The sequence below is a fragment of the Neophocaena asiaeorientalis genome, unplaced genomic scaffold (assembly GCF_003031525.2).
Source record: "Neophocaena asiaeorientalis asiaeorientalis breed wild unplaced genomic scaffold, Neophocaena_asiaeorientalis_V1.1 scaffold7, whole genome shotgun sequence".
Classification (NCBI taxonomy): domain Eukaryota; kingdom Metazoa; phylum Chordata; class Mammalia; order Artiodactyla; family Phocoenidae; genus Neophocaena; species Neophocaena asiaeorientalis.
The window spans coordinates 9428349-9456161 of NW_020185337.1; the positions used below are offsets into that span (position 1 = coordinate 9428349).

General features: G+C 36.4%; 1 protein-coding gene across 1 annotated transcript in view; it reads left to right on the top strand.

Moving 5' to 3' along the window:
* Positions 1–27813, top strand: part of PPP3CA (protein phosphatase 3 catalytic subunit alpha) — a 298900-nt gene that overhangs the window by 212260 nt on the left and 58827 nt on the right. The window contains exons 3-6 of the mRNA XM_024736041.1: positions 7964–8088; positions 16217–16328; positions 17378–17523; positions 20417–20556. Coding sequence (XP_024591809.1) covers positions 7964–8088; positions 16217–16328; positions 17378–17523; positions 20417–20556 — 523 coding nt within the window. The remainder of the gene's footprint in view (positions 1–7963; positions 8089–16216; positions 16329–17377; positions 17524–20416; positions 20557–27813) is intronic.

The window sequence follows — 27813 nt, forward strand, 5'->3', positions numbered from 1 at the left end:
TTTGCATTTTATAAAGTACCTAATACGTATTTAACATTTGAAAAGTAATATTCATTATGGGGAAAATATTAATTATTTTGCAGTATACCTCTTTGATGAATTAGACCCCTGTTATTTTTTTCTTGGTTAGTTTATTTTACAGTTGATGAAGATCTCTAGATGTATAGTGAATGCTGTAATGAAACTCACTTTTATCTCAGTAATTGCCTGATTTCAGAAGTTTACACATTCTGCTAATGAATCACACATATTCGGGCTGGCTGGTTTGTACTTGAACTTATCATCCACTAAAGTTACATAAGCCTGGATGGTCTACAGGGGGAAACAGATACGTACTTGTGGTACCCACTGTGTTTAACATCTAACAAAACCTCTAAATGCAAGATCGTTCTCTGCAAAATTGCAGATTTTGGAAAAGAAAAAGGTGTAGCAGATAGAGCATTCAAAAACCAAACCAGTAAATTAACAGGTTAATCTCCTCATGCTTAGAATTAGACATAATATTAGTTCCTTAACATTAGAACTTTTATTGTCTTGGAGAAATGTGTCTATTATGGAAAAAAAATTGGGTTGCAGTAAATGAAGTTGAGAGGAGAGTGGAATTCTAATGGTGAAAATTGCTCAGCAATTCAGTAATGTCTTCTCTAAAAGAAAAATTACAACCTGTTAGTTTCATGTGAACTGGAAAAATGTGTAGAGAGGTAGTTATTCTACTTCATGCACGTCTTCCACGATGATAAAAGCCAGTATTTTGGAGGAACTAAAAGATCTTTATAGAAAAATAAACAGTGAGTCAAGAATTAAAAGCTCTTGACTTCTAAATCATAATACTGATGCAAGTTTGAAATGCCAGTCCATGAAAAATCTATTTTCACCTGCAATGTATTATTTCACTGATTTGTTGTTGTTTTCTGTAAGCATTCTATAAACTGGAATTCTATGACATTATAAAAATTTTGCTTAGTGTCAGTACGAAGTTGACCCAATGATTTTCTTTGGATTTCCTTTAATATAGGCAAGTAAACATGGCCAAATGCATAAGTCTGAGCATTAGTTCAAAGCTATTCTAAGTAGTTTTATATGAAAGTATGTATTTTTATCTTACGTTTCTTTATATGTCTTCCACTCTGGATGGCAGCTGTAACAGAGTTCTTTTCAAGCTATCAATTGTGTAGCAATTATACTGGGACCTCATCCTAAATGTTCAGTGCATTCTACTGTTTACATTTTCTAATGTAGCGATTTAGTTGCCAATGTAGATTTAGAAAACAATGGAATTCTTTGAAAAAATAATTAACTTATAATATGAGTATACTTATTTGCAGAATCACTAAATTGATTTAGACATGCATACTTGATTACACATATAATGTATGCAGGGTTGTTGTTTTGAGCACCTTTTCAACAGAGAGTTAGCAGTACTTCTGTTAGTCTGGAGATGCAAGGCCTAGGCTTGGTCCTGGTTGTGCTTATCTTTCTAACTTGTCCTCCATCCTTGAGATTATTTTCTCAAGGGTCTGTTTGTCCTCAATATGCTGGCCATTATCTTCTCTCCTGAGCAGTGTGCCAGTTCTAGGGACTCTTAGACTCGCTCTGTGACTGATTCGTTGTCTAGTTTGTAGATCCCAAGAGCTTTCTCAGCTAACTACAAAGAGCCCCTTGTTCCTGCCCCAGCTGTTTATTGCGTTTCTCTTTAGCACTACTTTGCTGTAATCTACAGCGAGTAAAGTCTTGACCTTGTTTAATGACTCCCTAACTGCTGCACTGACCACTAATCTCCAAATACTTCCTCCTTTGTGGTAGGTGGCTTTACACACACACACACACACACACACACACACACACACACACACAAACACATTTAAATTAATGTTTATATTTATATATACTTTAACCTCCTAAGTCTGTGATTTCAAAGTTTAATAACTAGCTCTCTAGCAATGATATGAGAAATAAAAGCTGTTTCCTTCCCTAAAAGACAAAGGCTTTCTGTATGTTTTCTAGTTCCCCGTTTAAAATTCTGTACTCCTCTTCAGAAGCCTTAGATCAAAAGTTACTGAGACCATTCTTGTGTGAGAATCATTTCCAGTAAACTTTTATTTACTGTGGGTCAAGAGTTACTGGGGGAGGGAAGCAATATTAAAAGGCAATTACTCAAAAGTAATTGTTTGCTTAGGTATTACTTAGAAGTTGGTTATTTAGGCATAATTTATGTATTTCCTGATAGTAGACGAGAATGAAGAAATAAATGTGTAAGCATTGCAGGATGTTGATCCCTCTTGCACCATTTGGTTGTACTGAGGATGTTAGAACAGCCAGGTTCAAAACCACTTAGTCACCTGACTTAGAGAAGGGACCAAGGAGAAGATAATGGCAACCTTAGCACCTTCTCAACAAATAGATTCAACTGCTCAGTGTAGCTGGTAGTTCTTACTTGTCCAGTATAAAAACAAGTGGAGGACTGCATCGGGTTGCTAATGGCTGAGGGTAGCAGTGGTCCAGAGAAAAACCCGTATGCTTTCATTCGTTATCTTTGATGTGTTAATTTCATTAAATGCCATAACTATACATCTGTGATGGAAATATATACAATTCTGATAATAATCTATTGAAGATATATATTTTTTTGAATGTTCAGCCAGATGGATGGATATCTCATAGAGACTGGGAGTGCTTTTACTACCTGTACTGTGTTCCTATGTTTTTGGTGCTTTTTCAGTATCATAGGTCTCTTAGAGCTAGCCCCTAGTTGAGTTCCTGCCTGCCAGCAGTGTTTCGTTGGAAATTAGAAGCAAATAATGGGAAGCTAGGGGAATATGGGAAGCAGGAGTGTTTGGTGAAGAATGAGCTTGCCTTGAAGGTAGAATAGAACTTGTCAAAGCCTGGTTGTTCTAGAAGTGCTGTTAAAGCCGATGACATTGAAGATGAAAGGACCTAGCCTCGTGAGGAATTAGAGGCTGTGAGCAGCCAAGCAGATGGTTTGCCTCATTAGCTGACATTTGTTGTACTTTACTTCTCTTTGGACACCAGTGTGTTAGGTACCCAAGAGAATGGAAGGTGCGGGCCACGGCATTACAAAGAAGGAAGGTTACCTGGCTATACTTTTCACTTACCATCACGTGGAAGTACCCTTCCCTCTATGTGATGACCTGGCTCTACCCTCCCTCCTCTTGGGTACCTAAGTGTGGATATACCTCAGTATGGAGATCACTTTCTTCCTGATGTTGGATATTAAAATAGTAAATGTTCCCAAATATTAGGACTTTGGGATAAATCCTTTATCTGAAAGCTGCAATGCACAAGGCCTGAGCAATAGCCACATTCAAACGCACAAGTAAATTTGCTCTTTGTCGTCACCTTTGTTAGATTCATTCCTCTATCCTAGACTCTATCAAACAATCACTTCAATATTATCCTTTCACATAATAGGAAATCCCGATCTCACACCAAGCTGGAATTAGCATCCAACGTAGTTGCCTTTCCAGTGTGTATCTCCCCCACATGTGAACCCTGTGAGGGGAACTGCACAAGCATGCAGAATGAGGGCTGAGTGTGCCGAGACAGAGGGTCAAAAGCCTAGGTCTGTTTAGTCTTACTCTCTGGATAAGAGTCATCGAAGAGCTTGTTATAAATCTGCATCTCTGGAGATTCTGATTCAGGACCCAAGAATCTGTAGTTTCAAAAGTTCCCCAAGTGTTACTGATGTAGAACCAGGTAAAGAAACCACCATAAACTGTGTGGAGTTCCCACATTCTCCCCCAGTCTTGCTGCACACTAATTCAAAAGCTGTGACTTAAAGGCTTAAAACAGGCACAATCTCAGACCAGTCGAAGACCTTCAGCTTCCACCAAAGCAAACTCCAGCTATTGTCCAACTCTGTCAATCCCAAGGGCCCCTCAAAACCTTGACTTCTTAGTTAATGGATTTCCAAATTCAGCACAGCACAGGCCCAGTGGAAGAATCCTAGGGTAGCACGTTTCTCGTGTACCTCTTGGGTGGTAGGCGCTATTCTCCACCTGGTCAGTGAACCAAACTGACGGCTTCACACAGGCTATAGTCCTCGTGTAGGTTATGTTCCAATGGGAAGAATCAGGGAAGAAACAGGCATGCAAATTAATCAACTAGATCATTCCTGAGAGTAATAAGTAGATGAAGAAAGTGAAACAAGTTAATGGGAAGAAGAATAATTTTAGAGAGAGGTAGCTCCTTTATAGAAAGACCTCCTTAACACTACTGACATGTAGCTGAGACCTATTGGATGACAAGGAGTCAGCCTGTGAAAATGCAAGAAAGAAACGTGGCTTATTTGAGACAGAGAAGACTGGCATCTAGTGAACAAGAAGGGCAATAGGATGGTGACTAGATAGATAGATAGGTAGATGATTTTTTTTTAAAGTTAAATAGCTTTAACTTAAACTGACCTGGGAAATCCTTAAATCTCTTAATAAAAATATCTCAATTTTTCGGGTGTATTTTCTTTGAACTACTGTTTTCTTTCATTGGGCTTTGCATATTTTTTATGATTGTATGTGCAAGTTGCTTTCCTTTGCTGGACATTGTCATAAGCGGTCCTTACTGTAAAAGTATGATTTGAATTGTGTGGCTGGTCTAAAGTAAAGTCGGTGATGATGTGGCCATCATACAAGTAACTGAATTTCAGGGTATTTTGTTTCCCATGCCAACTTTATAGCACTTGCTCTCTGCTGTTTTATATCGTCAAGCCAAGACCCAATAATTGTGCTGATCTTATAAATCATTGAGATTCTCTTTTATCACAAAGTTACTGTAGGCCAAAAAGAAGAGCTTACTTTTCAGTTTTTATAAAATTGCATTCACAGTAATGTACTTCTGTAGTCCAACAAAAGTAATCCGTAATGTTTGCATTGTCTAGAGCCCATTTATTTATAATATTGTGTAGTTCTCGTTGCCAGATTATGCTACAGTTGTATGTCAGTTGCTAAAACCACTTAACTCCAGACCTGTGGTCCACAGCCTGAATTAATGTCTTGATATTTGTCATTGACATGGAGGTATAAAAAATAATGATCCTTGAATTTTCAGCCATGGCCAGGAATTGAAATGGAGGAATCGAAAATGAAGGAGAGGATAGGAGGGGAGGGAATGGTGAAGAAGATGCTTGAGAATGCCTTTCACTCCTCCTTCCCCAACCCCAAGCACCAGAATCCCATTCTTTCTGGTACCTTGATATTTTAGATACAACTATTTTGAAATGCCACTTTGATATAACATTTATCAAGTTCATATCAGGTTCCAGGAACTCTCCTAATCCCATTACATTATTAATACCTTTAATTCTCTCAATAGCCCAGTAGGGTAAGGTACCGATATCATCCCATTTTATAGATGAATACATTGAGGCTCAGAGAAGTTGAGTAACTTGTAAATAGGACTGGAGCCTGAGTGTCTGGCTTCAAAGTCTAGGTCGTTAAACGCTGTACCACACTGCCTCTAATAGCCTTAATACTACACCCATTTTGACTAGGGGACCTTTTAATAATAGCCTAAAAATATGATTATTAGACTTGCTACTGTAATACAAATTCCAAATAATGTTTGAATCCTCCATCCTACCCCATCACCTGGCTTCATGTTTTCCCTGAGCCTTACCCCATAATTGACCCTCTGATAGGATCCTATCCCTCTGATAGGATTCAGGATAGAGAGAGGGACAGTGGCAAGGAAGTGTCCTGGTCACAGGCGTTCACATTTGACAGGCTGCATCAGTTCAGCTGAAACAAAGTGCCCTGCTTCATACTTTCTTTCCCTGAAGTTCCTTCCTTCAACTTCTGAACTTAATGGAGGGCATGTAAAGAAAGGCTTGGTTTCCAGACAAACCTTTTTTGTTTGTAATTTCTGGTTTGAAACATAACATGACAGGTGTAAAAATGCCTGCCATTTGAGAGAAACCTGTGATGAGTAAGCCATACCAACAGTAATTTCAAGGGATAAATCAGTGGAAGATGAATTATCTTATTACTTATTAACTAACTAATAAGTTTATTCTTGCCTTCCTAAAAATTTAGTAATACAAGATATGCTAATTCAGCCTTCTAAATGGATTTATTATTAGTCCATTTAAGTTTTAAGAATTGTTTTATTATCTTAGTTGTATTATTAACATCAGTTTTCACAGCTCTAAATGCAGCATGCAAGTCTCCCCAAAGTGGGTACTGGCATCTGTACCCGGCAGTGTTTGAACCACGACACTTGTTGCTCTTTATTTCTTTCCCTCTGGTTAAAATACAGTATATGACATGTCTCTCACAAACCAAATTCCTCATTAGGCCAGGATAAGGACCCGTTTGCAAAGTACTCAACTGTAAGAATAAAAACGATGATTTAGAGACAATTTTCTAGTATGATATTATTTCAGAAGTGGAAGAATATGTTTCTGGTATTTGTTCTGTGTATCTCTTGCTCATGAGAGGGAAGAAGCTATGGGATTGGAATTTGCAGAAAGAATGCCTTAGCAGTTATAGCTCCTTGTAATTTACATCTGTTTTGATAGGTTCTAAGATTTTTGAGTGCAGGTATTCTAAAATAGAGTCCACATGTACCTGTTTCAGGCTTATAGAACTCTGGGTCCTTACTGGCTGTTCCTTGATGGTAAGAATGGGGATTTATAGGACATTTTTATTCGCCCATTGTTTTATAGTTTTTTCATCAATGAACTCCTTTGACTCATTTTTCTTTCTATCAGCTTTCATCAGATAAAGGAATGAGGTTTAAAACATTTCACCTGGCTTGTGATTACAGCGTAAGAATGTGTTAAGATAGCATCCTTTGGCCTCTTGATTTCCTATTCACTGATAACATTTATTCTATGAACCTCTTAGCATTAAAGAAACAGCCACATCACGTTCATCGTTCAAGCATAAAATTGTCTTAAGGTAGTAAATATATACACATGTATAAACCATATAAATGTCAAAGATATAACATGATGGTTGACAGCAAAATCTTTGAATTAGACAAATCTGAATTGAAACTCGGTATCGTTCTTTTTCGTTATCAGTTCAGTTCAGTTGTATCATTCTTTTTTTTTTTTTTTTTTTTTTTTTTTTTTTGTTTTTGGGGCAAGCCCATATCATTCATTTTTAACAGTGATCTCGCCTAGCCACATAACCATAATGGAGATAATATTTATTTTTTTAGGGCTTTGAAAGTAGTAAATGAAATAGTAAGTACTGAATAAGGGGTTTTAAAAAGAGAGACTGCATAGCTTTTTGAAGAATTTTGGTTTAAAAGAGAAGGTGAGAAAGTTAAGAAATGTCAAATTACCAGTCATTATTTATACAGTTTTACAGGATTTTTTTCATTTCACAATTTAAAAAAAAAATTTGACATTTGATACCAGGGTACATCTTACAAAAATGATCTTTTATAATATAAACTTAAATTAAATTGGAGTTTTTTTCCTTTCTCAGTGGTACATAAAATAATGATGTGTTTTACAATTGATGGCATTTTAGAGTCAGTGAAATACAGTTTTTATAACGGGTACCAACATTTCCTTTTCTTCAGGAGTCAATAACATGTAGTAGATACATATTTAGACTCAGTACATAGATTGTCAAATTTCTGAACCTCTCTTTGACTAATCTGCAAAAGGAAATCCTATCCCATGACTATAAAATGTGTAGAAATCTCTTAGCAGAGTGTTTGGTGCAGAATTGTTAAATGGACAACGATAATAGCCATTATTGTTATTATTATCTTTATTTTTCCAGTTAATCTGTGAATTGGTAGAACTGGATGCAAAAGCCAGGTCTGCCACCAATTAAGTTTGGAATTTCTGTCTCACTTTCCTGTTTTGCAAAAGAACGTTTTGGCTAAGATGACCTCTAAATTCCTTCTGGTTCTAAGATTTTGTAATTTTACTGTCTAATTCAGAGTCTTAACAAAATGTAACCATCAGATGAATTTTCTTTGTTTCTTTCAGTTTGCGGGGACATCCATGGACAATTCTTTGACTTGATGAAGCTCTTTGAAGTGGGCGGATCTCCTGCCAACACTCGCTACCTCTTCTTAGGGGACTATGTAGACAGAGGGTACTTCAGTATCGAAGTAAGTCTGCATCATTTCTTCTTAGCTGCTCAGTAATGGATCAACAATATCTTAGCAAAATAAAGTGGTATATGTATTGCCTTAAGGAAATCCCTAGTCTTTAACAATGAACTTTAATACACATAAATGTGTGGGAGATTCCATATCCTATTTTCCGTTGATTCTTATATGCTTTTTATTGCATAGAAATGCCAAGGAAATGGCTCATAGTAAGATTTTGCCTTTCGTACTTTTTATAGATTTGCAACTTTGCAAAACTTGCATGATATTTGACATTAGATAATTCTATCTCCTGTTGAGACAATGAATCAAATTTGATTAAATAAGCAGGAATGTGTTTGCCTGGTTACGTCTCATAATTATGAGACAATAAGTTATTTTTGTAAATTGATAGTCAAGTGCATGTGTCTGCATTTGTGTGTATGAGTCTCTATGAGTACACTGACAGCTGCTATATTTTGTCTTTTTTGGCACCTGTCATCTAATAGGGTAATTTGTCAAAATCATTAGTTAAAACAAAACAGATAACCTTTGAGTAGAGGTTCTTCCTCAGCCTCCCAACTGCATCTGCTTCAGGTAAGTAGAAGTTACGTTCAGAATAAAGAAAAGGCTCTTGTTTCATTCAGATGTTTTCTCTTTCTGGTGCTTAACATGGTGTTTCATACATAGAAATGACTCATTAAATATTTATTAAAAGAAATAGTTTGAAATAAGAATAAGTTTTAAAGAATCAGAGCTCATGCTATAGTAGCTGACATTATATGTGCTCTTGGAAATAATGTGTTAAAAAGGAAAACAGTTATTCTTAATTAAAGAGAGAAATCAAATTTATTGAAGTCTCACACCAATGTCATACATTCATAACAATCATTTATTAAAGAGATTCTAGGTTTTTAAATTTTCATCATAATATTTCATTTATTATAGGAATATTTAATGTTGAAAAACATGTTACTCCTAAATGGCTTTTGTTTTTAAACTATTATACTAACTTTTGGAGGGGGGGTTATTCAATTCACCTCCCATCATTGACTGTGCATATATGTATATATATATGGCCCACCAATATATTAATCACATTTAAGGATCTCATTTAAAGATCACATATTTCTTAATCATTCATGGTGGTAAGGGAGGGAGGGGTGATGTTTGTATATAAGTCCAAAAAGAGGAGCACATTTAGGTATTTCTTCCATGTATATGCATTGTAAGTAGGAGAATTTAAAGGAATATACATCCTTGCTCTCTAGAAACCTAAATCTGTGTAGGAAAATATAACTGTAAAAAGCTTTATAGTATAAGAAGCCTAGAACAGATGGTTCCAGGACTCAATTATTATTTGAACTGATTATTAAAATCTTGGGATAAAAAAGGTACAGAAAATAATTACCATTGGAATATAGATGTTTGGGAGAATATCGAGGGCATATATGGCCGGGGTTAGAAACAAAACACAAGTAAGATTTAACTAGGAGGGAAACTGAAGTGAGAAAAGTACAGAGGAAGAAATGAGCAAACCTCATAAACCTCATTCATGGGTTAACTTGACCAACATGGCAGAGAAGTGTGACTGAGTACAAATTTTGTAAGACCTTTGTATCACATTAGGGCTAGTATCTGCCAAGAGTAAAGGGAAAAAAGAAACACAAACATAATGGTGGTTTGAACAGGATAGAAGTTTCTTTCTCTCTCTAGTAAAAGCTGATAGATGGGCGGACCATGGCTGGTGTGACCCCGCCTGGTGCCAGGGCCCAGGGCCTCTGCCTTATTGATCTGATGTGCGTGGCCTCGTTACAAAGTCAACCTCCTGACCCAAGACTGCTACACCAGCTTCATCCCTCATATTCCCACATTACATGCAGCTAGAAGGAAAAGAAGGAAGAAAAGGGTATGTCCTCTCATTTAAGGATGTTTCCCATAAGTGGCACTGTTACTTCCCGTGGGCCAGAATTGGTTTACCTTGCGGTATATGATTTCCGTGTGTAGCCAGATTTGAGAAAGACTGCTATAAACAGAAAACAGTAATGGGAGATAAAGAGTTTCTGCTACTTCCTTTAAATTAGGGTCATGTGGAAACTAAGGAAATATTTTTAAAAATGATTTTAGTAACTTAAATTTATCTTATTCATTTAATATTTATATGCTCCTATGGAAGGTTCTGAGGATAAATGAAATCGGTGTTCTACTTTTCTTGAAGCCCACCTTCTAAGCAAAGAATGGCAAAGACTCTCCTGTTGGGAGTGATTATATTTTCTTAATCTTACCAGTCTATTTACCTTTGATTTCTTTACGAGAAGAGTTCAGGCTTCTGAATCTCTGGTCTCAAACCGTTTGAAACTTCCCAAACTCTCTCTAATTAGAGGTTTTTAGAACTGGTTCCTTAAAGAAGTTGCGAAGCAGTAATCACTGGTTCCTCAGTAGATTTTTATTTTAGTCTACAATTAATCTAGATTTTTGAACTGTGAAAGTTGTGGTAGTTTATGTAATATGTACCTTCTGCAATTCAAGCAAAGAATCAAAGTCTGAAACCAAATGTTGGTGAAATATCGAGTGTATGTATCATAGGACATTTAAAAGTTCTGAGATGCATATATCAGAGTCCCCATCTTCAAAAACAGCTCTTTAATTCGACTCTAGAAGTCTGGGAGTATAGCCCCGGGGACTTACCACATACACAAAGAAATGACAAAAGTGTGATGGCCTCAGAAGTAAAAATGATCCATTTTGATTAGACCGTGACCTTTGAGGGGTTTGAGAATGGCTCAGTGATATCAGCCTATTTAAAATAGAACTAATATTTATATAAAATATACTTACTGAAGATACTGTGAGGCTTTGTATTGTGGATTAAAGAAGCTGACATTGTTTGCAAGCTGGAAATGGTATTGTTTGCCTAGTGTAAATGATCTCATTTATTCCTCACAGCTCTTCAAGGAACATGTAAATGTCTTTCTTTTCAGCATGCAGAAACCAAGGCTCAGAGAGAGTCACACACATAGTAAATGGCAGTGCCGGGATGCAAAGTCTGTGCTCTTTCCACTACATCCCATGCCTTGGCCATATACTCACTAAACGAACCACAAAAAATCCACACATCAGTGATGCAGGCACTGATACACACTCTTTGTATATAATATATATATTATATTACACATTACATAATGTGTAATATAATATATATAATAACTTTGTATATAACATAATCTGAAGGGCAAAGCATTAAATATAAAATATTCTCTTTGAGTATCCTGTTGGTTTAACATAGATTCTAAAATGAGAGCTCAGTTTTCCAGCGTGTACTATCCTAACAGGCTTCCTGATTCATCTCAATAATTGAGAGTTCCACTACAGGTCTCCTCCTTTGGCTATTCTCTGGGCAAAGAGAAGCAGTTAAGTTTAATTTTTATGAAATCAGCTTTGAAGAGTAGATTCAGATTTCATATAGTCTCAGCTGGGTAGTATTTACAGGCACTGGGTAGTGTGCTCTGGGCAGTACATGGAGTTCATTTTATACACTCCCTCCCCGCCTTTCCCCCCATCTTCTTTCGTCAAGATTAGAAATCGTTCCCCACAAAGTTAGCCCAAATGAAACAAACAACCTTCTGAATAGTGATGAAAGAGATAATTTTGCCTGGGATGATGATTTGCCTCACACCAAATACCATCCTCTTTCTCATGATGGCATTATGCTACCTAATCTCTTTGATCAAGGCTATGTGTACATATATACTGATAGTTTCGTGTCTGTTTCTCTGAGAATGCAGGGAAAAACCCAGAATTGCAAACAAAGGCACACACAACTGTTTCTTCTATTCACTTCCTCGGGCTCCCTTTCTAGCCATTCTGCCCTGCAAGACATTGCCTTGAGCTTAGAGGGCTGTGCCCCTGCACTAACGACTAGATCTCAGCCCAGGCCTCAAACACCTTTAAGCAGGAAGAGTAGTTGTGTTTATTAGCTGTAAGCTCATAGACTAGAACGAACCACAGCACATCAGGCAATGTTCCATGCTTCTGCATGAGAATAACAAGCAAAGGGTACAGCAAGCAATGTTAGGTGACAGAGTGATGCCACAGACATAAGGAAGAAATTGTCTGGCTGTCTCCCTGCAGCCAGTCTTCCTTATAGTGCATTGCTAGCTCCCACCGCTGCTTCTCTGTGTGCTTGTCAGACCAGGCAAATGATGTCTTAAAGGAGGAGCATTTGACATTTTTTCAGGAGTTTGGATCTTTTCCCAGCCAGTGCATATCCCTCACTTTACCGTCCTGTGACTGAGAGACAGCACTTTTGATTAGAATGTTTCGCAGCATGTATAGTTATTTTAGGGAGCTGCTTGATATATATCTGAAGCTGTATATATGTGCTTTTTACTTCTTGCTTCCTCTTTTACATCCTTCTTTACTCCCCTGTACAGGTTTTTAAGAATACACATCATTAAGAGGCATAAATTACCAAGTAAAGAACTGCACTGCTATTATCAATGAGCCAATTAAACTAATGAAGAAAATTATATCCTTAGTGCTGCTTCATTGGGGAAGCTAAATAAGAGAAAACTATGTCTGCCATAAAAAATTAAGAAAAAGATACAGGATGCTCGATCTGTCATATTGACTAAACCAAACTAATTTTAGATTGTAAATATCTGTTTAATTATTTAGAGTATGACTGGAAAGATAGTCGAGGTCCAGTTGAAAGTGATTAGTGCAATTAACTTACGTCTCACCCTGCAAAAAAGCCAATGGGACTTGCCTCTCTATTTCTACTTTAACCAATTAATCCAGGGAAAATTTTATTCACATTAGCCATCTGATACCCCATGGACAAAAATAACCAATTATTTAACTAATTTTTCTTTCATTGTTCATTAAACGGGATAATTTTTTTACACGAGACTTTTCTTTTTTAAAAGAATATCAAGTTATAATTTTGTTCAAGATCTTTAGCTCTCCAGAATGTTAGAACTTTAGATGGCAAAATAGTTACCAGCAGGACAGTGTTGTGCTTGGCAGTGCTCTCCCACCAGATGTTGAGGGTGAAGCTCGCGGGGCTCCACTCTCCAGTCCACCCTTGCCCTGTCATTTACCATGCTACTTCTTCCATATTGGCTGCATTTGTGGTTTTATTCAGTGTTTGGGAAGATATTTTATTCTTGCCACAGGGGAGAGGGAAAAAAAATGTGGAAAGCGGATTCTTTTTTTAGGGTACTCGAGCCAAGAATTTGGAAATTGAGTTTTCTTTTCTCTAGTCTTGTCTTTTTACTTTTCTTTCCTCCTCCCTCCCTTCCTTTTTCTCTGTCATCTCTCTCTCTCTCTCTCTCCCCCCCAATCTCTCTACTTCCCCCTCCTTTCTGACTGCCTTCCTTCTCATTTACAGGAAAGAGGCTCATGTTTCCTAAACTCCTGCTACATGCAGGGTGCTTTACATCCATTACATAATAAGGGACATGAAATGTGTACTGAATCATTTAAAAGGTAAATAGGTATGATAAGGATACCACAGAACCTTTGAGGTTTCAGTTATGAAAGAGCTATAGTAACCAAGACTAGAGGTGATAAAGCCATGTGCTAATGTCAAGACAGGATCTTTAACAGATGGCATAAAAAGAAAATATGGGCCCTAGAATGTGATTCCTCTAGTAGTATTTGAGTGGGGTTAAAAAATTGCATTTTAGATTTTTGTTGGAGAGATTATAGCTTTGCTTTAAAATAAATTGTTACAGGCAAAACTAATCTAAAGAGTTCAGAATTGTGGTAACATTTTCCCAAGGACATTGATTTGGGAGGGGGCACAAGGGAGCCATCTGGGTGCTGAAATGTAACTGAATCTGGGCAGCGGTTTCATGGGAATATACATATGCAAAAATTCATTGACCAGTACCTTTAAGATAGATACATTTCACTGGATATAAGTTATACATTAGTGAAAACAAGAAACAAAGAAAACCTTTAAAAAAAGTAACTACAGAGTAGCCAAAACACATATTCTCTCCCCCAATGTATGCATTAAATACAACATATTAAATACAATATAATTTTTAAAAGACTTCCCATACCCATTCCTATTCCAAATCAAACATCCAATGTTAACAACCTATTTGGAAAAATATTTTTATATAATTTATAATTTAATTTCTATTTTAAATTTATGATTTTAAATTATTTATAATATAATATATAAACAAAACATACATATGATAAAATCTTATAAATTTTACATTGAGAATAGTTCTCTCATTGACATTAATAACAGTGTATAAATATCATCTGAAATGTGAGACAAGCTTGATAATACACACTCCTTTTACTAGAACATTGTAAGTGCACCTCTAAACCTGATACATAGCAATCAGAGACCCATTGAGCCACGTACACGTATCAACAGATCATAATCCTTCAATACAGGCCAGTTGGTCAACTTCTCAGAAAATAGTACTATCATCTTTCACGTTAACTTTAGGTAATAACTATAAGCAGAAAATGGTAATTATAAAATTAACTAATGTAACATATATATGTAAAATTTGATATCAGCTAATTATTTTTGTTTATGGAATCATAATTACAGTGAGGGGCAGTATCTTGCTTGAACAACTCAGTAATACATATTTTTTCTGATAATTAGTATTTTCTTCAAAACTTGGACTATATATTCAAACATTTATTTCCACTCGTTTAATAAATTATCACATGAGCTGACAGAGATGATTATTATTCACAGGTAGCACCACAAATGCGTTGCCAGTAGCTTTTCCCTGTGGAGATTATCCGGCATACCTACTGTATGTTGGAAAACTCATTATTAAAATGTAAATATTGTTTCAGTTTGGGTTTTAGATTTCAGTAACCAGAATCAGACTTTTGTCTCAATATTATTCTGGTTCTCTAACATCTTAACTTTCAGAATAAAGTTCATGAGGATAAAAAAGCATACTTGTTTTCAGTGTGCTCTTCTCTTCCCTGTGGATTTTTAATGGATGCTATTTGAGGATAATGAAATTGATGTTAATACTTGAGTATCCCAGTTATCTTAATTCACACTCCAGGAAGACTGTTTCGGTGTCGGTTGATTCCAAGCCTGGTGAATTTATACTTGGCCCTCATTTTTATGCAAACTGCAATACCCAAGTAATTAATTTGAGAGTTTTAAGGTATATGAAATGTTTCCCCTAGCTATCAGCAGCATATGTAGTGAGATTCCCTGGCCTTCAGTTTATTTACAATTATGTATAAAACAAAAAGCTCAAGGCTTTAAATACCAAAGGCACTGAAATGAGAGACAAGATAATGGGAGAGAAGAGTAGTGAAGGAGAGAGCATAATGGAAAATAGATACAGGGACTTTCCTGCTGGCGCAGTGGTTAAGAATCCGCCTGCTAATGCGGGGGATACGGGTTCGAGCCATGGTCAGGAAAGATCCCACATGCCGCGGAGCAACTAAGCCCGTGTGTCACAACTACTGAGCCCACGCACCTAGAGCCCGTGCTCAGCAACAAGAGAAGCCACTGCAATGAGAAGCACGTGCACCACAACGAAGAGTAGCCCCCACTTGTTGCAACTAGAGAAAGCCCACGCAGCACTGAAGACCCAAAGCAGCCAAAAATAAAAATATATAAAATAAATAAATTAATTAAAAAAAAAAAGAAAATAGTTACAATCCAGGTCAGCCTGAGCTTGTCAATGTTTGCTTCTAAATTTTGTGGTGCCTTTCCTTTCTAATTCTCCCATTTCTTTTACCTAATTTGTACAAAATAGTTACCTTTATAAAGAGAAATGACTTTATTTTATTTATTAATTGTCTATCACATTTCTTCTCATACTTTGACACAAGTATATTTTCATTTTTAGTATATTTTCATTCGGGCTTTTCCCAATAAACTCTATGCAGTCCATTGTTTTCGTGTGGTGTCTAGATCTCCAGTGCAATGTTTATACTTTAGTATAGATGAACCTTGGCTCTGTACCAAAGTAATGTTTTCTGTTTGATTTTCAATATCTTCCATAAAAAAGACTTAGCCTTTTGGGGACTTTTGGTCACAGTAGTGCATTTGGTTCATGTCTTCCTGATATGTCAGCCAAGGTATGTGTAAGTATAATGGAAAATATTTATATTATTCTTTTTTTTTTTTTCTCAGTGTGTGCTGTATTTGTGGGCTTTGAAAATTCTTTACCCCAAAACACTGTTTTTACTTCGTGGAAATCATGAATGTAGACATCTAACAGAGTATTTCACATTTAAACAAGAATGTAAGTATACTTCAGGCTTCTTCGTTTAACATTGTATGTGCTAAATAGTGATTTTGATCCATACAAAGAGCATATTACAATATGATCCCTTGCTTAAAAGTCAAAAATTCAAAAACTGATACTATATTATGTCATTCCATTTTACGTTCTGAGCATGGTCAATTAAGAGAATTTAGAATTTCTTTTTAAATTATAATTTTTTATAAAGTGATATAAAAATTCAAATTAATATTTGATGTGATTTAGCCTAAGCAACAAGTGATGATTTTTTTTTTTTAATAGCCAGAATACTGCTGTTCAGGATAATCCTACTCTTTAATCTCAAATCACTCAGTAAAAACAAATGGAGGGCAGATTCCACGTTGAGCCTCTCTTCCTGGACCCAGTAGATTTACCAGCCTTGAGTGGATTTTACAAAATTAAAGACGACTTCTTCCTTTAGAAATAAATACTAAGAGTGAGGAGTACTTCATATAAATTTCATTTTCCTCTTCTCTTAATTTTCCTCATTGTCCTTGGAAGTTTAAATTTCTCTTTGTCATTTAGTCCTATTTCAATGGAGCATAGAGACTTCTCTCAAAACATTAGATATAAGTCAGTAAAGGAAAAGTAATGTGCAGTGATTTAGAAACAACTTTGGAAACTTTCTTGCAATCTGCTTTTCTACAAGAACATTCAGGGGTATCAGCCAGTTTTGTGTCCTCTTCTGTTGGTCTCCTAGTTGCTGTGTTTTTGTTTTTGCTTTAATACACATCTGCAGGTAACTAGCAGGGATATATGTATACAAAAGTTCTCACCTCTGTTACACAAAAAGTAACTAAAAACTGTCAAATATGGAAGGACAACAAAAATAAAAAATAGTAGATATAAAGATTAATATATAACTTTAAAAAGTCTTCTTTAATCACATTTGGAACTTTGCATGTGTAGTTATATGCTAATATGATTCTGGCAAGAAAACATTTTTTTTAAAAACCCTATTTTTATGAACCAAATCCTACCTGTGAAATCATAAGAGTAAGTAGTTGGTTTTTAATCATATATTAAAGGTAAAATAAAGTATTCAGAACGCGTATATGATGCCTGCATGGATGCCTTTGACTGCCTGCCCCTGGCTGCCCTGATGAACCAACAGTTCCTATGTGTACACGGCGGTTTGTCTCCAGAGATTAACACCTTAGATGATATCAGAAAAGTAAGTTCTGTTATTTTCCAAGTCTACCATTTGATGTCTTTCAGTAATAAATGCGAGGCATTAATTTCCCTGCCTTTATCACTAACTTGATACTTCTGAATGAAAATGATTTAAACTGGTCATGAATCTCTTTTTTTTTTTTTATCTAGAAAGAAACATATATTTATACTTGGAAGAGTTTTCATCTCAAAAACCTCAAGTTTCATTTTACCATGTGATGTGTCATTAGAAATACTAAATATCTGATCACTAAAATATATATATACATATATATATGTATATATATATATATACACATATGCCTTTTCATTTCCCCTTCGCTTGTTTCAAACAATGCGTTGTATATTCGTGGTATATTACAGTTAAAAGATGTTGTTTTCCTCTTGGGAAAATATCACAACTTGACCTTTAAAATGTGTCCATATTGGCATTTTTTTAAAATCTAACAATTTTCACGGCTTAAAATTTTAAAGTAACAACCTAACAAAGGCTATGATGCTATTTTATTGATTGTACTGAGTGGCAAGGTGAAAAGCAGTTGATTTTTTTAAAGAGGTATTTTTCTACTTAATTTAACATTAGATCTTACTGTTGTTTTGGCCAGCAAAAAGATGAGTTAGATTGAATGTGGGAATATCTCTTTCATGAGAAAATGTAGTATAGGATAGTTTTATGTAGTGGAAGAGACAGTCTTTTATTTCTTTGATTATGCTCAATATTCTTTTAAAATTTCATTGGTTTTTAAAGAAAAACTATATTTAAGTAAGTAAAACAGTCAAATTCTATCTGAATACTCTATCATTAAGGTCCAAGTCTTCAAATGTAAAAATAATATTGTATTTACTTTCCTGTTAGAAAGGAGATTCATGGTTTTTATTTTTAAAATTAAACAAAAATACATTAAATAAACCTTTGTTTCCTGCTCTGTGTGTTTGTGTCCTTTTTTATAAGACACCATTACACGTCTGCTTCTGGTGTTCTGTAGCACACAGAGGATTGATATTTACTCTATATTTCAAGTTCTATAGCGATAGGACACTGAAGTGTAGTCATGGAGTTCAAGTATAGAGTGGTTCACTTTCTGCATGAATGTAACCACTTTATTCTTCTAGAGTCTGATGGACTCCTGAAATCAGTAACTAAACTTGTTATCATAAATTATGTAGATTTTTAAAATATGCTCTGCTATCCCTAGGACTTTGTTTCTGGCATGTTTCAGATATTATGTTCAATTTTTGTATTTGTCATTACACTTTGGACTGAGCCATAAAGTGATTTTTATGTTTGCATTTACCATATGCCAGTTAGAGTTTCCACCACACTTACTTTAATTAACTTCAGAGTTGTTTATTTTCACAGTAGATGGTATTAATTTCAGAATGCATTTTATAACTTTTCCAGAATAAATTCTATATTCTGGTTGCCTTACCAAAGCTCTAGCTGGGAATTCACATTAATCAGGAAGTCTCCCCGCCTCTACTTTTCTATCCCGAATAATCAGTCCTTGCTTCTCAGAAAGAAATTCTGTATTTTTATGGACAAGCATTATTTTTCTTGTATGAATTGTTCCAAAAGCATAAATTATTTAAATTATCTTAAGTCTAAGTTTGCAATAAATATTTTACATATAGTATAATGGTTGAAATATAGAGGGTCTTGTCTTATTGAAGTTTTTCATTGGGTGTTGAAAAAGTGAAATATTGCTTCGTTCTTTTTAGATATTAGTAAACAATGATGTGTAGCAAAACCATTATTTACATCGCCTTTTATGTCTCAGAAAAAGAGAGAATTTGATAGGCTGTCAGCCTTATATATTCACCTGTCCCTATGGGGTTTTTTAAAATACTAAAGTATTGAAAATGGAGAATATTGGTTCTTAATGGGTTTTCAAAGCTGTTTTATGCTTTCTTTCAAGAGACTCCATAATATCTGCTAACTTCACCCAAGATCCTTTAATTGTAGTCAAATCAGGATAAACTATAAGAAGGTGACAGTGTTATAAAATTGTTGGTGAAGTGTCATTTCCAGTTATTGTATTGCTCATAGCTTCTAAATGTACCATGTTAAATTGAAATATGACTTTGCTAAACATTTATAGCTGGAAAATTGGAAAATGGATTTCATATGAGGACTTAAGGTAAAACTATAAAGCTTAAAAAAACAAAACAAAACAAAACTATAAAGCTTAGAACTGTGAGCTGAAGAATGACCAGCTAAATTGGAGTTCATTTTACTACTTATTGTTAAAATGGTTTGTACCCAGTAAAATGACTCCAATCTTCTTGGACTTTAATTAGAAACTTAGATATCCCCTAATGAGTGAACATCTAAAATGTCATATAGCAAGTAACTACTCTTAAAATGAAAGCCGTCTGTTCTCAGAATTATATTGTTGAATATAAACACCGTAAATCGTTCCCCATCCTGATTTCTAAATCAGAGTTTAATGGAGGCAGTAACAGAAATTTCCCCAAAGGTTAAAAAACAAAAGCTTCTCCTCAAGAAATGAAACACAGTTAGAGTCACATCAATTGGTAATAACTATAACACTAGGCTGGATAAAATAAAAAGGAGAGAAAGACGGAGAGGAAACCAGGAGAAAGAAGAAACCGAGTAAAGAGTGGGAATTAAAGAGGCAAGAGGGAAGCAAAGGGTGAGCTGAAGGCAGATAATAAATGAGTGTCAGGAGGAGGAAGGAAGGAAAGTTCGAGAAAGGTGAAGAGTAGAAGAGTGGGGAGGAAGGAGCACAGGTCAGGAGAGAGGTAGGGGGCAGTTCACGCTGTGCTGTGGCTGGGGAGCAAACGTGGGTACTGCAAAATGCTGGTTTCTTCTATTTCTGAATTCCAACTTTCCAAAGATTAGTATTTTGTTCTCTGTCTTCTATTTTTCTTAGTTAGACCGATTCAAAGAACCACCCGCTTATGGACCTATGTGTGATATCCTGTGGTCAGACCCCCTGGAGGATTTTGGAAATGAGAAGACTCAGGAACATTTCACTCACAACACAGTCAGGGGGTGTTCATACTTCTACAGGTGAGGACGGAGAGCTCCAGCTTGCCTCTTGGAGCACGTGACATTCGTTAACTGTTGTTATTCATCAGTCCATGTATTTGATTTAGTTATTATGTGCGTATAACGTTTCTAGGAAGCAAGTACAAATGAAAGGTTCACTTTGATAGCCTGGTTCAAATGGGTTCTTAGCCCTTGGAGAATAAAAATATAAATAAGTAAGTAGATAGAGAAATAAATGAATGTATCTATATAGACATATAGATATAATATCTGTGAAGAATAGAAAAGGCATAAAAGCGGCAAGTGGCTTCAGCATGACAAAGCAGCTGAAGAAGGTAGTAGGGTTTAGTAGAAGATTCGTTCTGTTTCAGGAACTGTAGGGAAAAAATCCAGTGCCAGCCTTGATTTTCTTTTTTCTTCATTCAATTATGTCATCACTTAAAATTATTTTTACCAGTTTTCATAACTTAAATGAGAAAAGCAATGTCAAATTGATCAATTAAATTATTTTCAAGTTATTCTTAAATTTTCTTAAGTTCATTGGACTTCCTGAATAAATTAAAATTAGCAGCAACCCAGTATATAGGTGCCGTAGTAAATTTATTCTTAGCACTTTGACAAGCCATGTTGACAAAAATTTTATAGTAATGTTTCTATTTGCAAATGTATGGGCATTTGGAAACATTGCCACCCCCAATAACATTTCAGAGCACTTCAGGAAGAAATCAACACCGCAGTTGGGTTTTTGCATATCCTCATGATTTTCCTGACGTCTTAGTTACCTCAATTTTAGCCTACTGCATTTTATTACCCCCAGTTGCACTAGGTTCCCTTATCAGACATATAGTTTGATGTGAAAGTGGCCAGAATGAAAGTGCAAAAGAGATTGTGGAGAAGTTGAGAATTTAAGTTCTAGAATACATAGTCTTTTTTTAAAAAAAAACTGAAAAATCATACCTGATGTTCACTGAAGTTTACACTCAATTCCTGCCCTGGCAGCCAAGCTAATGACCAGGCTGGAAGAACTCTGTAAAATGCATCCAACCACCTATCTTTCATCTCTAGAGTAAGCAGATATCATCCTTCTGCATAACATTGATCAGAGTTTATTCTGGAACATTTTGGTGGAAAATTTTGTTCCATACATTGTTTTCCTTATGGGGGAAAAAGTTTCCTTTTCTTTATCTGTTAATGTGATTGAGAAATTGAAGCTTGCGAACAGAAAGTCTTGAACACTATAAAGCATCATTCAAAGAATGGTTTTTGTTTTAAATATTAAGAAAGAGGTTTGTCCCAAGCTTATTTATCAGAAAGTTCACAATTCATTTCTATGTTTTGGAAATTTTGGCTAAAATTAAGAGTCATGGTATAGTATTTCTGAAAAGCCTAAGGTTTCTTTTCAGTAATTAGTTAATTGGAGAGTAGTCTTTTATTAAAGACTTTCCAACTTTTAGTGAAAGGTTGTATTGTTGAAATATATCAAAGCCAAGTGTTCAGTTTTTCAAATCTGGTGTCAAATCCCTAATTATACCAGGAATGTTTAAATTACTTATTTGATACCACTGAGTTGTGCTTCAATAATACAATATCAAATAAAATATAAACCTCTTGATTTCGATATTAAGCCATATTGCATTAATCTTTTTTTAATTCATAGTATAACATTCCTCTATTAGTATTCTGAGTCAACTATTCAAATATATCCTAAATAAAGTCCTTATATATACCATATATATAAGGTATATATATATATATATATATACCATATATTATATATTCACGAAACAAAAAAATACCATAACTTTATATATGTTATACGGTATATAACTTATATATATATAAGTTATATACCGTATAACTTATATAAAGTTATGGTATTTTTTTGTTTCGTGAATATAGACACAGATGTGTTTACATCAGACATAAAGTCCATCAACTAGATAATGGGAGGATTATGCGTGTTTTCACACTTTTGTTCTCACCAAAATTATTAACTCCTCTCATCAGAGGTTCTTAAGAGATAATGATCGCTAGCCATGAGAAATGCTGACTGTCAAAATCTACGGCCTATGTGCTCTGAGAAATGACAGAGCAGTGTGGATTGTTTTATCTGAAGAGAAAAATGACTCACACATTCTCCTAGAGCTTTTTGATTCTTTTGTCTTTAGTGTCATCTTGAAGGTGTCAAGCCACCTCTGTGGTCATGGTTTATAAAGCTGATCTAGGGGGCACAAAGGAACAATAAAATTGGTAAAAGAACTTGGTGACAATTACCTGTTTGAGTTATTGGCAGTTAGTTTGATCCACAACTCCCAGTTTTATTTCACGTGTCTGTAGTTTGTATATTTAATTTGCTATGCCACCCTATCCATGAGCTAATGTATTACCTGGGCCATGATTTAAATAAAATGAAGTTATACAGGCTTCCCTGGTGGCGCAGTGGTTGAGAGTCCGCCTGCCGATGCAGGGGACACGGGTTCGTGTCCCGGTCCGGGAAGATCCCACCTGCCGCGGAGCGGCTGGGCCCGTGAGCCATGGCCGCTGAGCCTGCGCGTCCGGAGCCTGTGCTCCACAACGGGAGAGGCCACAGCAGTGAGAGGTGCGCGTACCGCAAAAAAAAAAAAAAAAGAAGTTATACAGATAGATGCATGTGTAAGAATTTGCCAATGCTGCTCATGAGTTATAGAAGACAGTCCATGTGACAGAGAGGAAGGAATCCATAAGAACTCTGCTTTTGCCCCAGTGCTACCATCATCTTTAGAACCTTAGACCAGAGTTTGCATACTCAGTGCCTATAATGTTCAAGTAACTAAGATGGTTGAAGCAGCCACGCACTAGAGTATAAAGGTTCGTGAGGATCGTGACAAATCAGAGGTAAAATTTCATTTTCATGGAGACCATATGAAACTGTCAGCCAGGTTTGGTGCTTTGGGTTGTTTACCTTGGGGGCATCCTGTAAGCTTTGTGTTCTAGGTATAGCTTGCTTCAGAAGAAGTGAGTTAAACCAGCCATTTTAAAGTTCCTCTATATGCTGAGATTTGAAGAATATCTTGACGGTCACTTAAAACGTGTTTTTGAAGCGACAAATGGCAACTCACTCAAATCACTACTGGTCTCTTAATCACAGATCAACAGCCTTTCTTCTGTTCACAAGCTACCCAACTTCTCTTCTACAGTTGACACTCTTGTCCACCCCTTCCACCTTGAAATGCTCTGGTTCCTCCTTTTCCACATATCCTGATTCTCCTCTGACTTATCGGGCAGATCCCTGACTCTTCTCCTGCCTCTTTCTTTGTCTTCCTCCTGCTCCTGACATTTTTCTTCACACTGTTCCCAGGAACCTCATCTATTCCCTTAGCTTCACTGTAAACTTTGAAATCTGTGGTTAGATTACCAGATCTATGTCTGGTCCCTTTGTCTCTTTCTCTCTCCTGAGCTCGAATTCTCTATGCCTAGTTTTCTGCTGGAATTTTTATCTTAAGTGTTCCATTGTCACCTTATCCTGAACTCACCTTGCCTGAAAAGGTTTATTATTTACCTTCCCACTTGCTTGATTCCCACTGGAGATTTCTCCTGGTTTTTCTGTTTCTATTAACAGTTCATTTTCCCAGTCACACAGACTAGCAAATACCTTTGCTTTTTCTTCTTGTGCTGAAATCACCACCAACCAGTCATCACATCTTATTGACCCTTTCTTTAAAATATAACCAGCATCTAGACCATCTTGCCTTCCCTCCCTCCCACTCTGAGTTCAAGACCTTCAATTTTAGCCTGTCGAAATCACACCTGATTTCACAGCACCTTCCTATCCCCTCCCCTCAATTCACACTGTTCCATTCATGGGTAACCTTTTGAGAATTCATTCATTCATTCAATTATTTAACAAATATTAGCTGAGCACCTACTATATATGCCTTCCATAAGGTTTTATAGGTAAAGTCCCCGCCTTTGAGTGAATGACAGTCTAGTGGCAGAGACCAATAAATAGAAACTGATAAATTGCAAGGTGAGTAGTTCTGTGATAAATGTGGAGGTTATCTCTCACACACACACACAAGGATGAATGGGGTTTAAGGGACTACTCATGGTAGAAATGTTATTAGACCTGAGTGTTAAAGGATGAGTAGAACATATCCAACCAGAATCAGTGGGGGAAGCTCTTGAAGGCAGGGAAGTGGTGAAAACTATGAGGAAGATAAAAACTCTGGGAATTCTAGAAAGATGACTACCCAAATGGTCTCACTTTACCCCCAATCCCGAATTACAGGTAGCTGCTTTGGTATACACTAAAGCTGAACCTTCATATAACTAAGCTATTCTACTCCTATTTTTATATCCACTAGAAATGTGTACACATGTGTGCCAAAAGACATATACAGGATTGTTCATAGTAGCAGTATTCATAATAGCCAAGAAATGGAAACAACCCAAATGTCTGTTTAGTAGAATGAATAATAAACTGTAGTATATTTATGCAGCTATATACAGCAAATGGGAATGAGAAAAACTGCACAGAACAACATGGATGCATGTCACAAGTATAATGATGAGTGGAAGAAACCAGATACTAAAGAGTGCGTACTGGGTGATTTCATTGAAATAAGAGTACAGCATTAGAGAAACCGAGTCTATAAGGTTAAAAGCCAGGATGGTGGTTACCCTTAGTGAGGAGGTGGTGGTGACTCAAAGGACATATGAGGAGTTCAGGTAATGTTCGTTGTCTTGATCGTAGTGTTAGTTACAAGGGTGTCCACTTGTAATCGTCTGATTGGTGCAACTTTCTGTAAAGATGTTATACTTCAGTAAAAAGTTTGCCTTAAATAAGAATTGCTCACTGCTCTTGAGGCAGCTGGCAGCTGAGGACTTGAGCTCTGGTGAAGTTCTGGCAGGAAGGGTTGGAGCCCTTCCAGACTTGATCCCTAGTGGGCAAAATGAAATTTGTTCGGAGAACCTGGGGCAAAGAAAAAAACATAGCAAGTCCTAGGAAAAGATAGGCCTGACAGCATCCGGGCAGTGCCAGGACACCCCAGGGCTAAGAACCCATTGCTAGGCCCCAAGAAGCAGAGGAGGATCTGGGCAGGGGGGCGAGTCCTCCATACTACCAGGCTGAGAGTGGGTGAGGCACCAAGGAGGCAGATGGAGGCTTTCTCTTGGTCCACTGGCAAGGGATTGCAGGCTGCCTGCCTCTGCTTCGCTGGAGCCAGTGAGGGAAGGAAACCCTTTGCATCTCGCACCTGCCTAACTGCCCCTGTTGAGGCTCCTCCAACAGTTGTGTGTGAGCTTCAGTAAGCTGACAAATTGCTGCTGAGCATTTAGAATATGAAGGCAAATAAAACCGTGTCTATCTCTTAAGGCATTCGCTATTACTGGAGAGCAGATGTATAAACGTAAATTACACTACAGTGTGACAAGCGATGTATTAGATTCATATGTTATGGGAACATGGTGGATGTAGCAATTTTATGCACCTCAGGGTGAGGTAGGTTTGAAGGGAAGAGTTCACAAATGATAATTTAGCTAAGGCTTCGCAAAAGAGTGGGCCTTTGCAGAGGAACAAACAAACTCAGGGAAAGTAGATGCAAAGGCATAGAAGCATAAACAGGCATTTTAATAATGCCTGCTGGCTATTATCATGGTTAAAGCATCCGAAATCTACAAGATTTATTTCAAGGTCTAAAATAGAGTTTAATATTGCAGGAAACAAAAATAATAAGAGAAGCAATAGAATGAGTCTAATAATAGCTGTTCGCTCTAATGCCCAGCCACTTTTTCTATGGTTTCTCACGTTTTTGTCTTTTCTACTTTCTTTACCTTTGTTCATGCTCAGTCTCCTCCCTCTTCCTCTCCTTCCTTCGGAGGAATTTAACCCGTTGCCTGTCTGCTAATACCCATAAGTTATTGCCTCTAAGGTCTAACACAAGTCACAACTAATAAATGGAACAGCTACTGCTGGAATCTGGGGTTGCTGACTCACGTTCTGTGGCGCATTCTTACCTCCACACTGTGGTAGTGAGGAGACAAATAGGAGTGGCTGAATGTCTACTGCCATGGGCCAGGCACTGGGCTAGGACATCTACATATATTGCTACTTCATTTAATCTTCATCTCAATTCTATGAAATAAATAATACTGTCTGCATTTTTGCAAATGGGGTAATTCAGGCTCAAAGAAGTGGAATAAGAACCCAAATCTAAGGGTCCTTACTATTCCATGGAAATTTCCACCTCCCTTTCTACTCAGAGAAGATGCATTTTCTAGTGCTTGAGGAATAATCATATTCCAATAGAAAAAAACCCAACATTTTCAAAGACTACAATAGCTTCTTTCCCAAATTCAGCAATGCATGCTGGTAAATGAATATCACAGAGCTGAAAGCATCACTGGCCTTCACCAATCCTTGAAGCAAGTGTCGTTAGAAGACATGTGCAGGACATAGGGTTAAAAAAAAAACTGTTCCAGCAGAATCACTCATACAGTTACATTGCGCCTGACAAGGGTAGCCCTGTGGAGGGGGATGAGTGGGGCTGAGATTCAGCCTGCCCTCTGCTCAGAAGGCCATGGCCCCGGCTTGAGCTGATCAGCCTGGAGGAGGAAAGGCTCTTTTTTCTTGGTGGGTTCAGAAGTGTCACCTTATTAATGAAAAGAGAAAGGAAAAAAAAAAACTACTACAAGATAGATATTTTTCAAAAAGATTTCCTCAGACCCACATGCTTTCTTTTTTGCTTTATAATTTCTCTACAAAGCATTACATTTTATCTTTAATGTAGTTTTTTTAATTTAAAAAAATATGTTTTACCTTGCTACCTAGATTATATCTTCAGGACAGAAACCATGCCTTGCACTTATCATACCACCCCTCCCTGTGTCTCATAACAAATGGAAAGAAAATCACCAGTTAGTGTTTGATAAATTATTGGTGAATTAATGATTTTCCAACTCTCTCTATGGTGTTAAGGTGTTCTGAACTCTGCTTTTCCTACCGTTCTACGTGTATCTTTTTTAATGCTTTTCAGCTGAACACTTTGTGGTTTATCATCATTTCCATTAAAAAGCATAAAAATGTTGTAGAGGGTTTTTTCCTAATATTGTTCAAGAAATTATTATTTAGAAAAATGTTTGTAATTCTTAGAAAGTTCAAGTATTTGAGTATGCATGCTTTTACATTTCTAAAAATCTGCTTCAAAATGAATTTGCTCCAAGTAATCAAGTGTTCCTCATTTAAAGCTATTAACCTAGCAAATTAACCTAGCTAGGTTAATTTTATCTTCTTCAGATTTC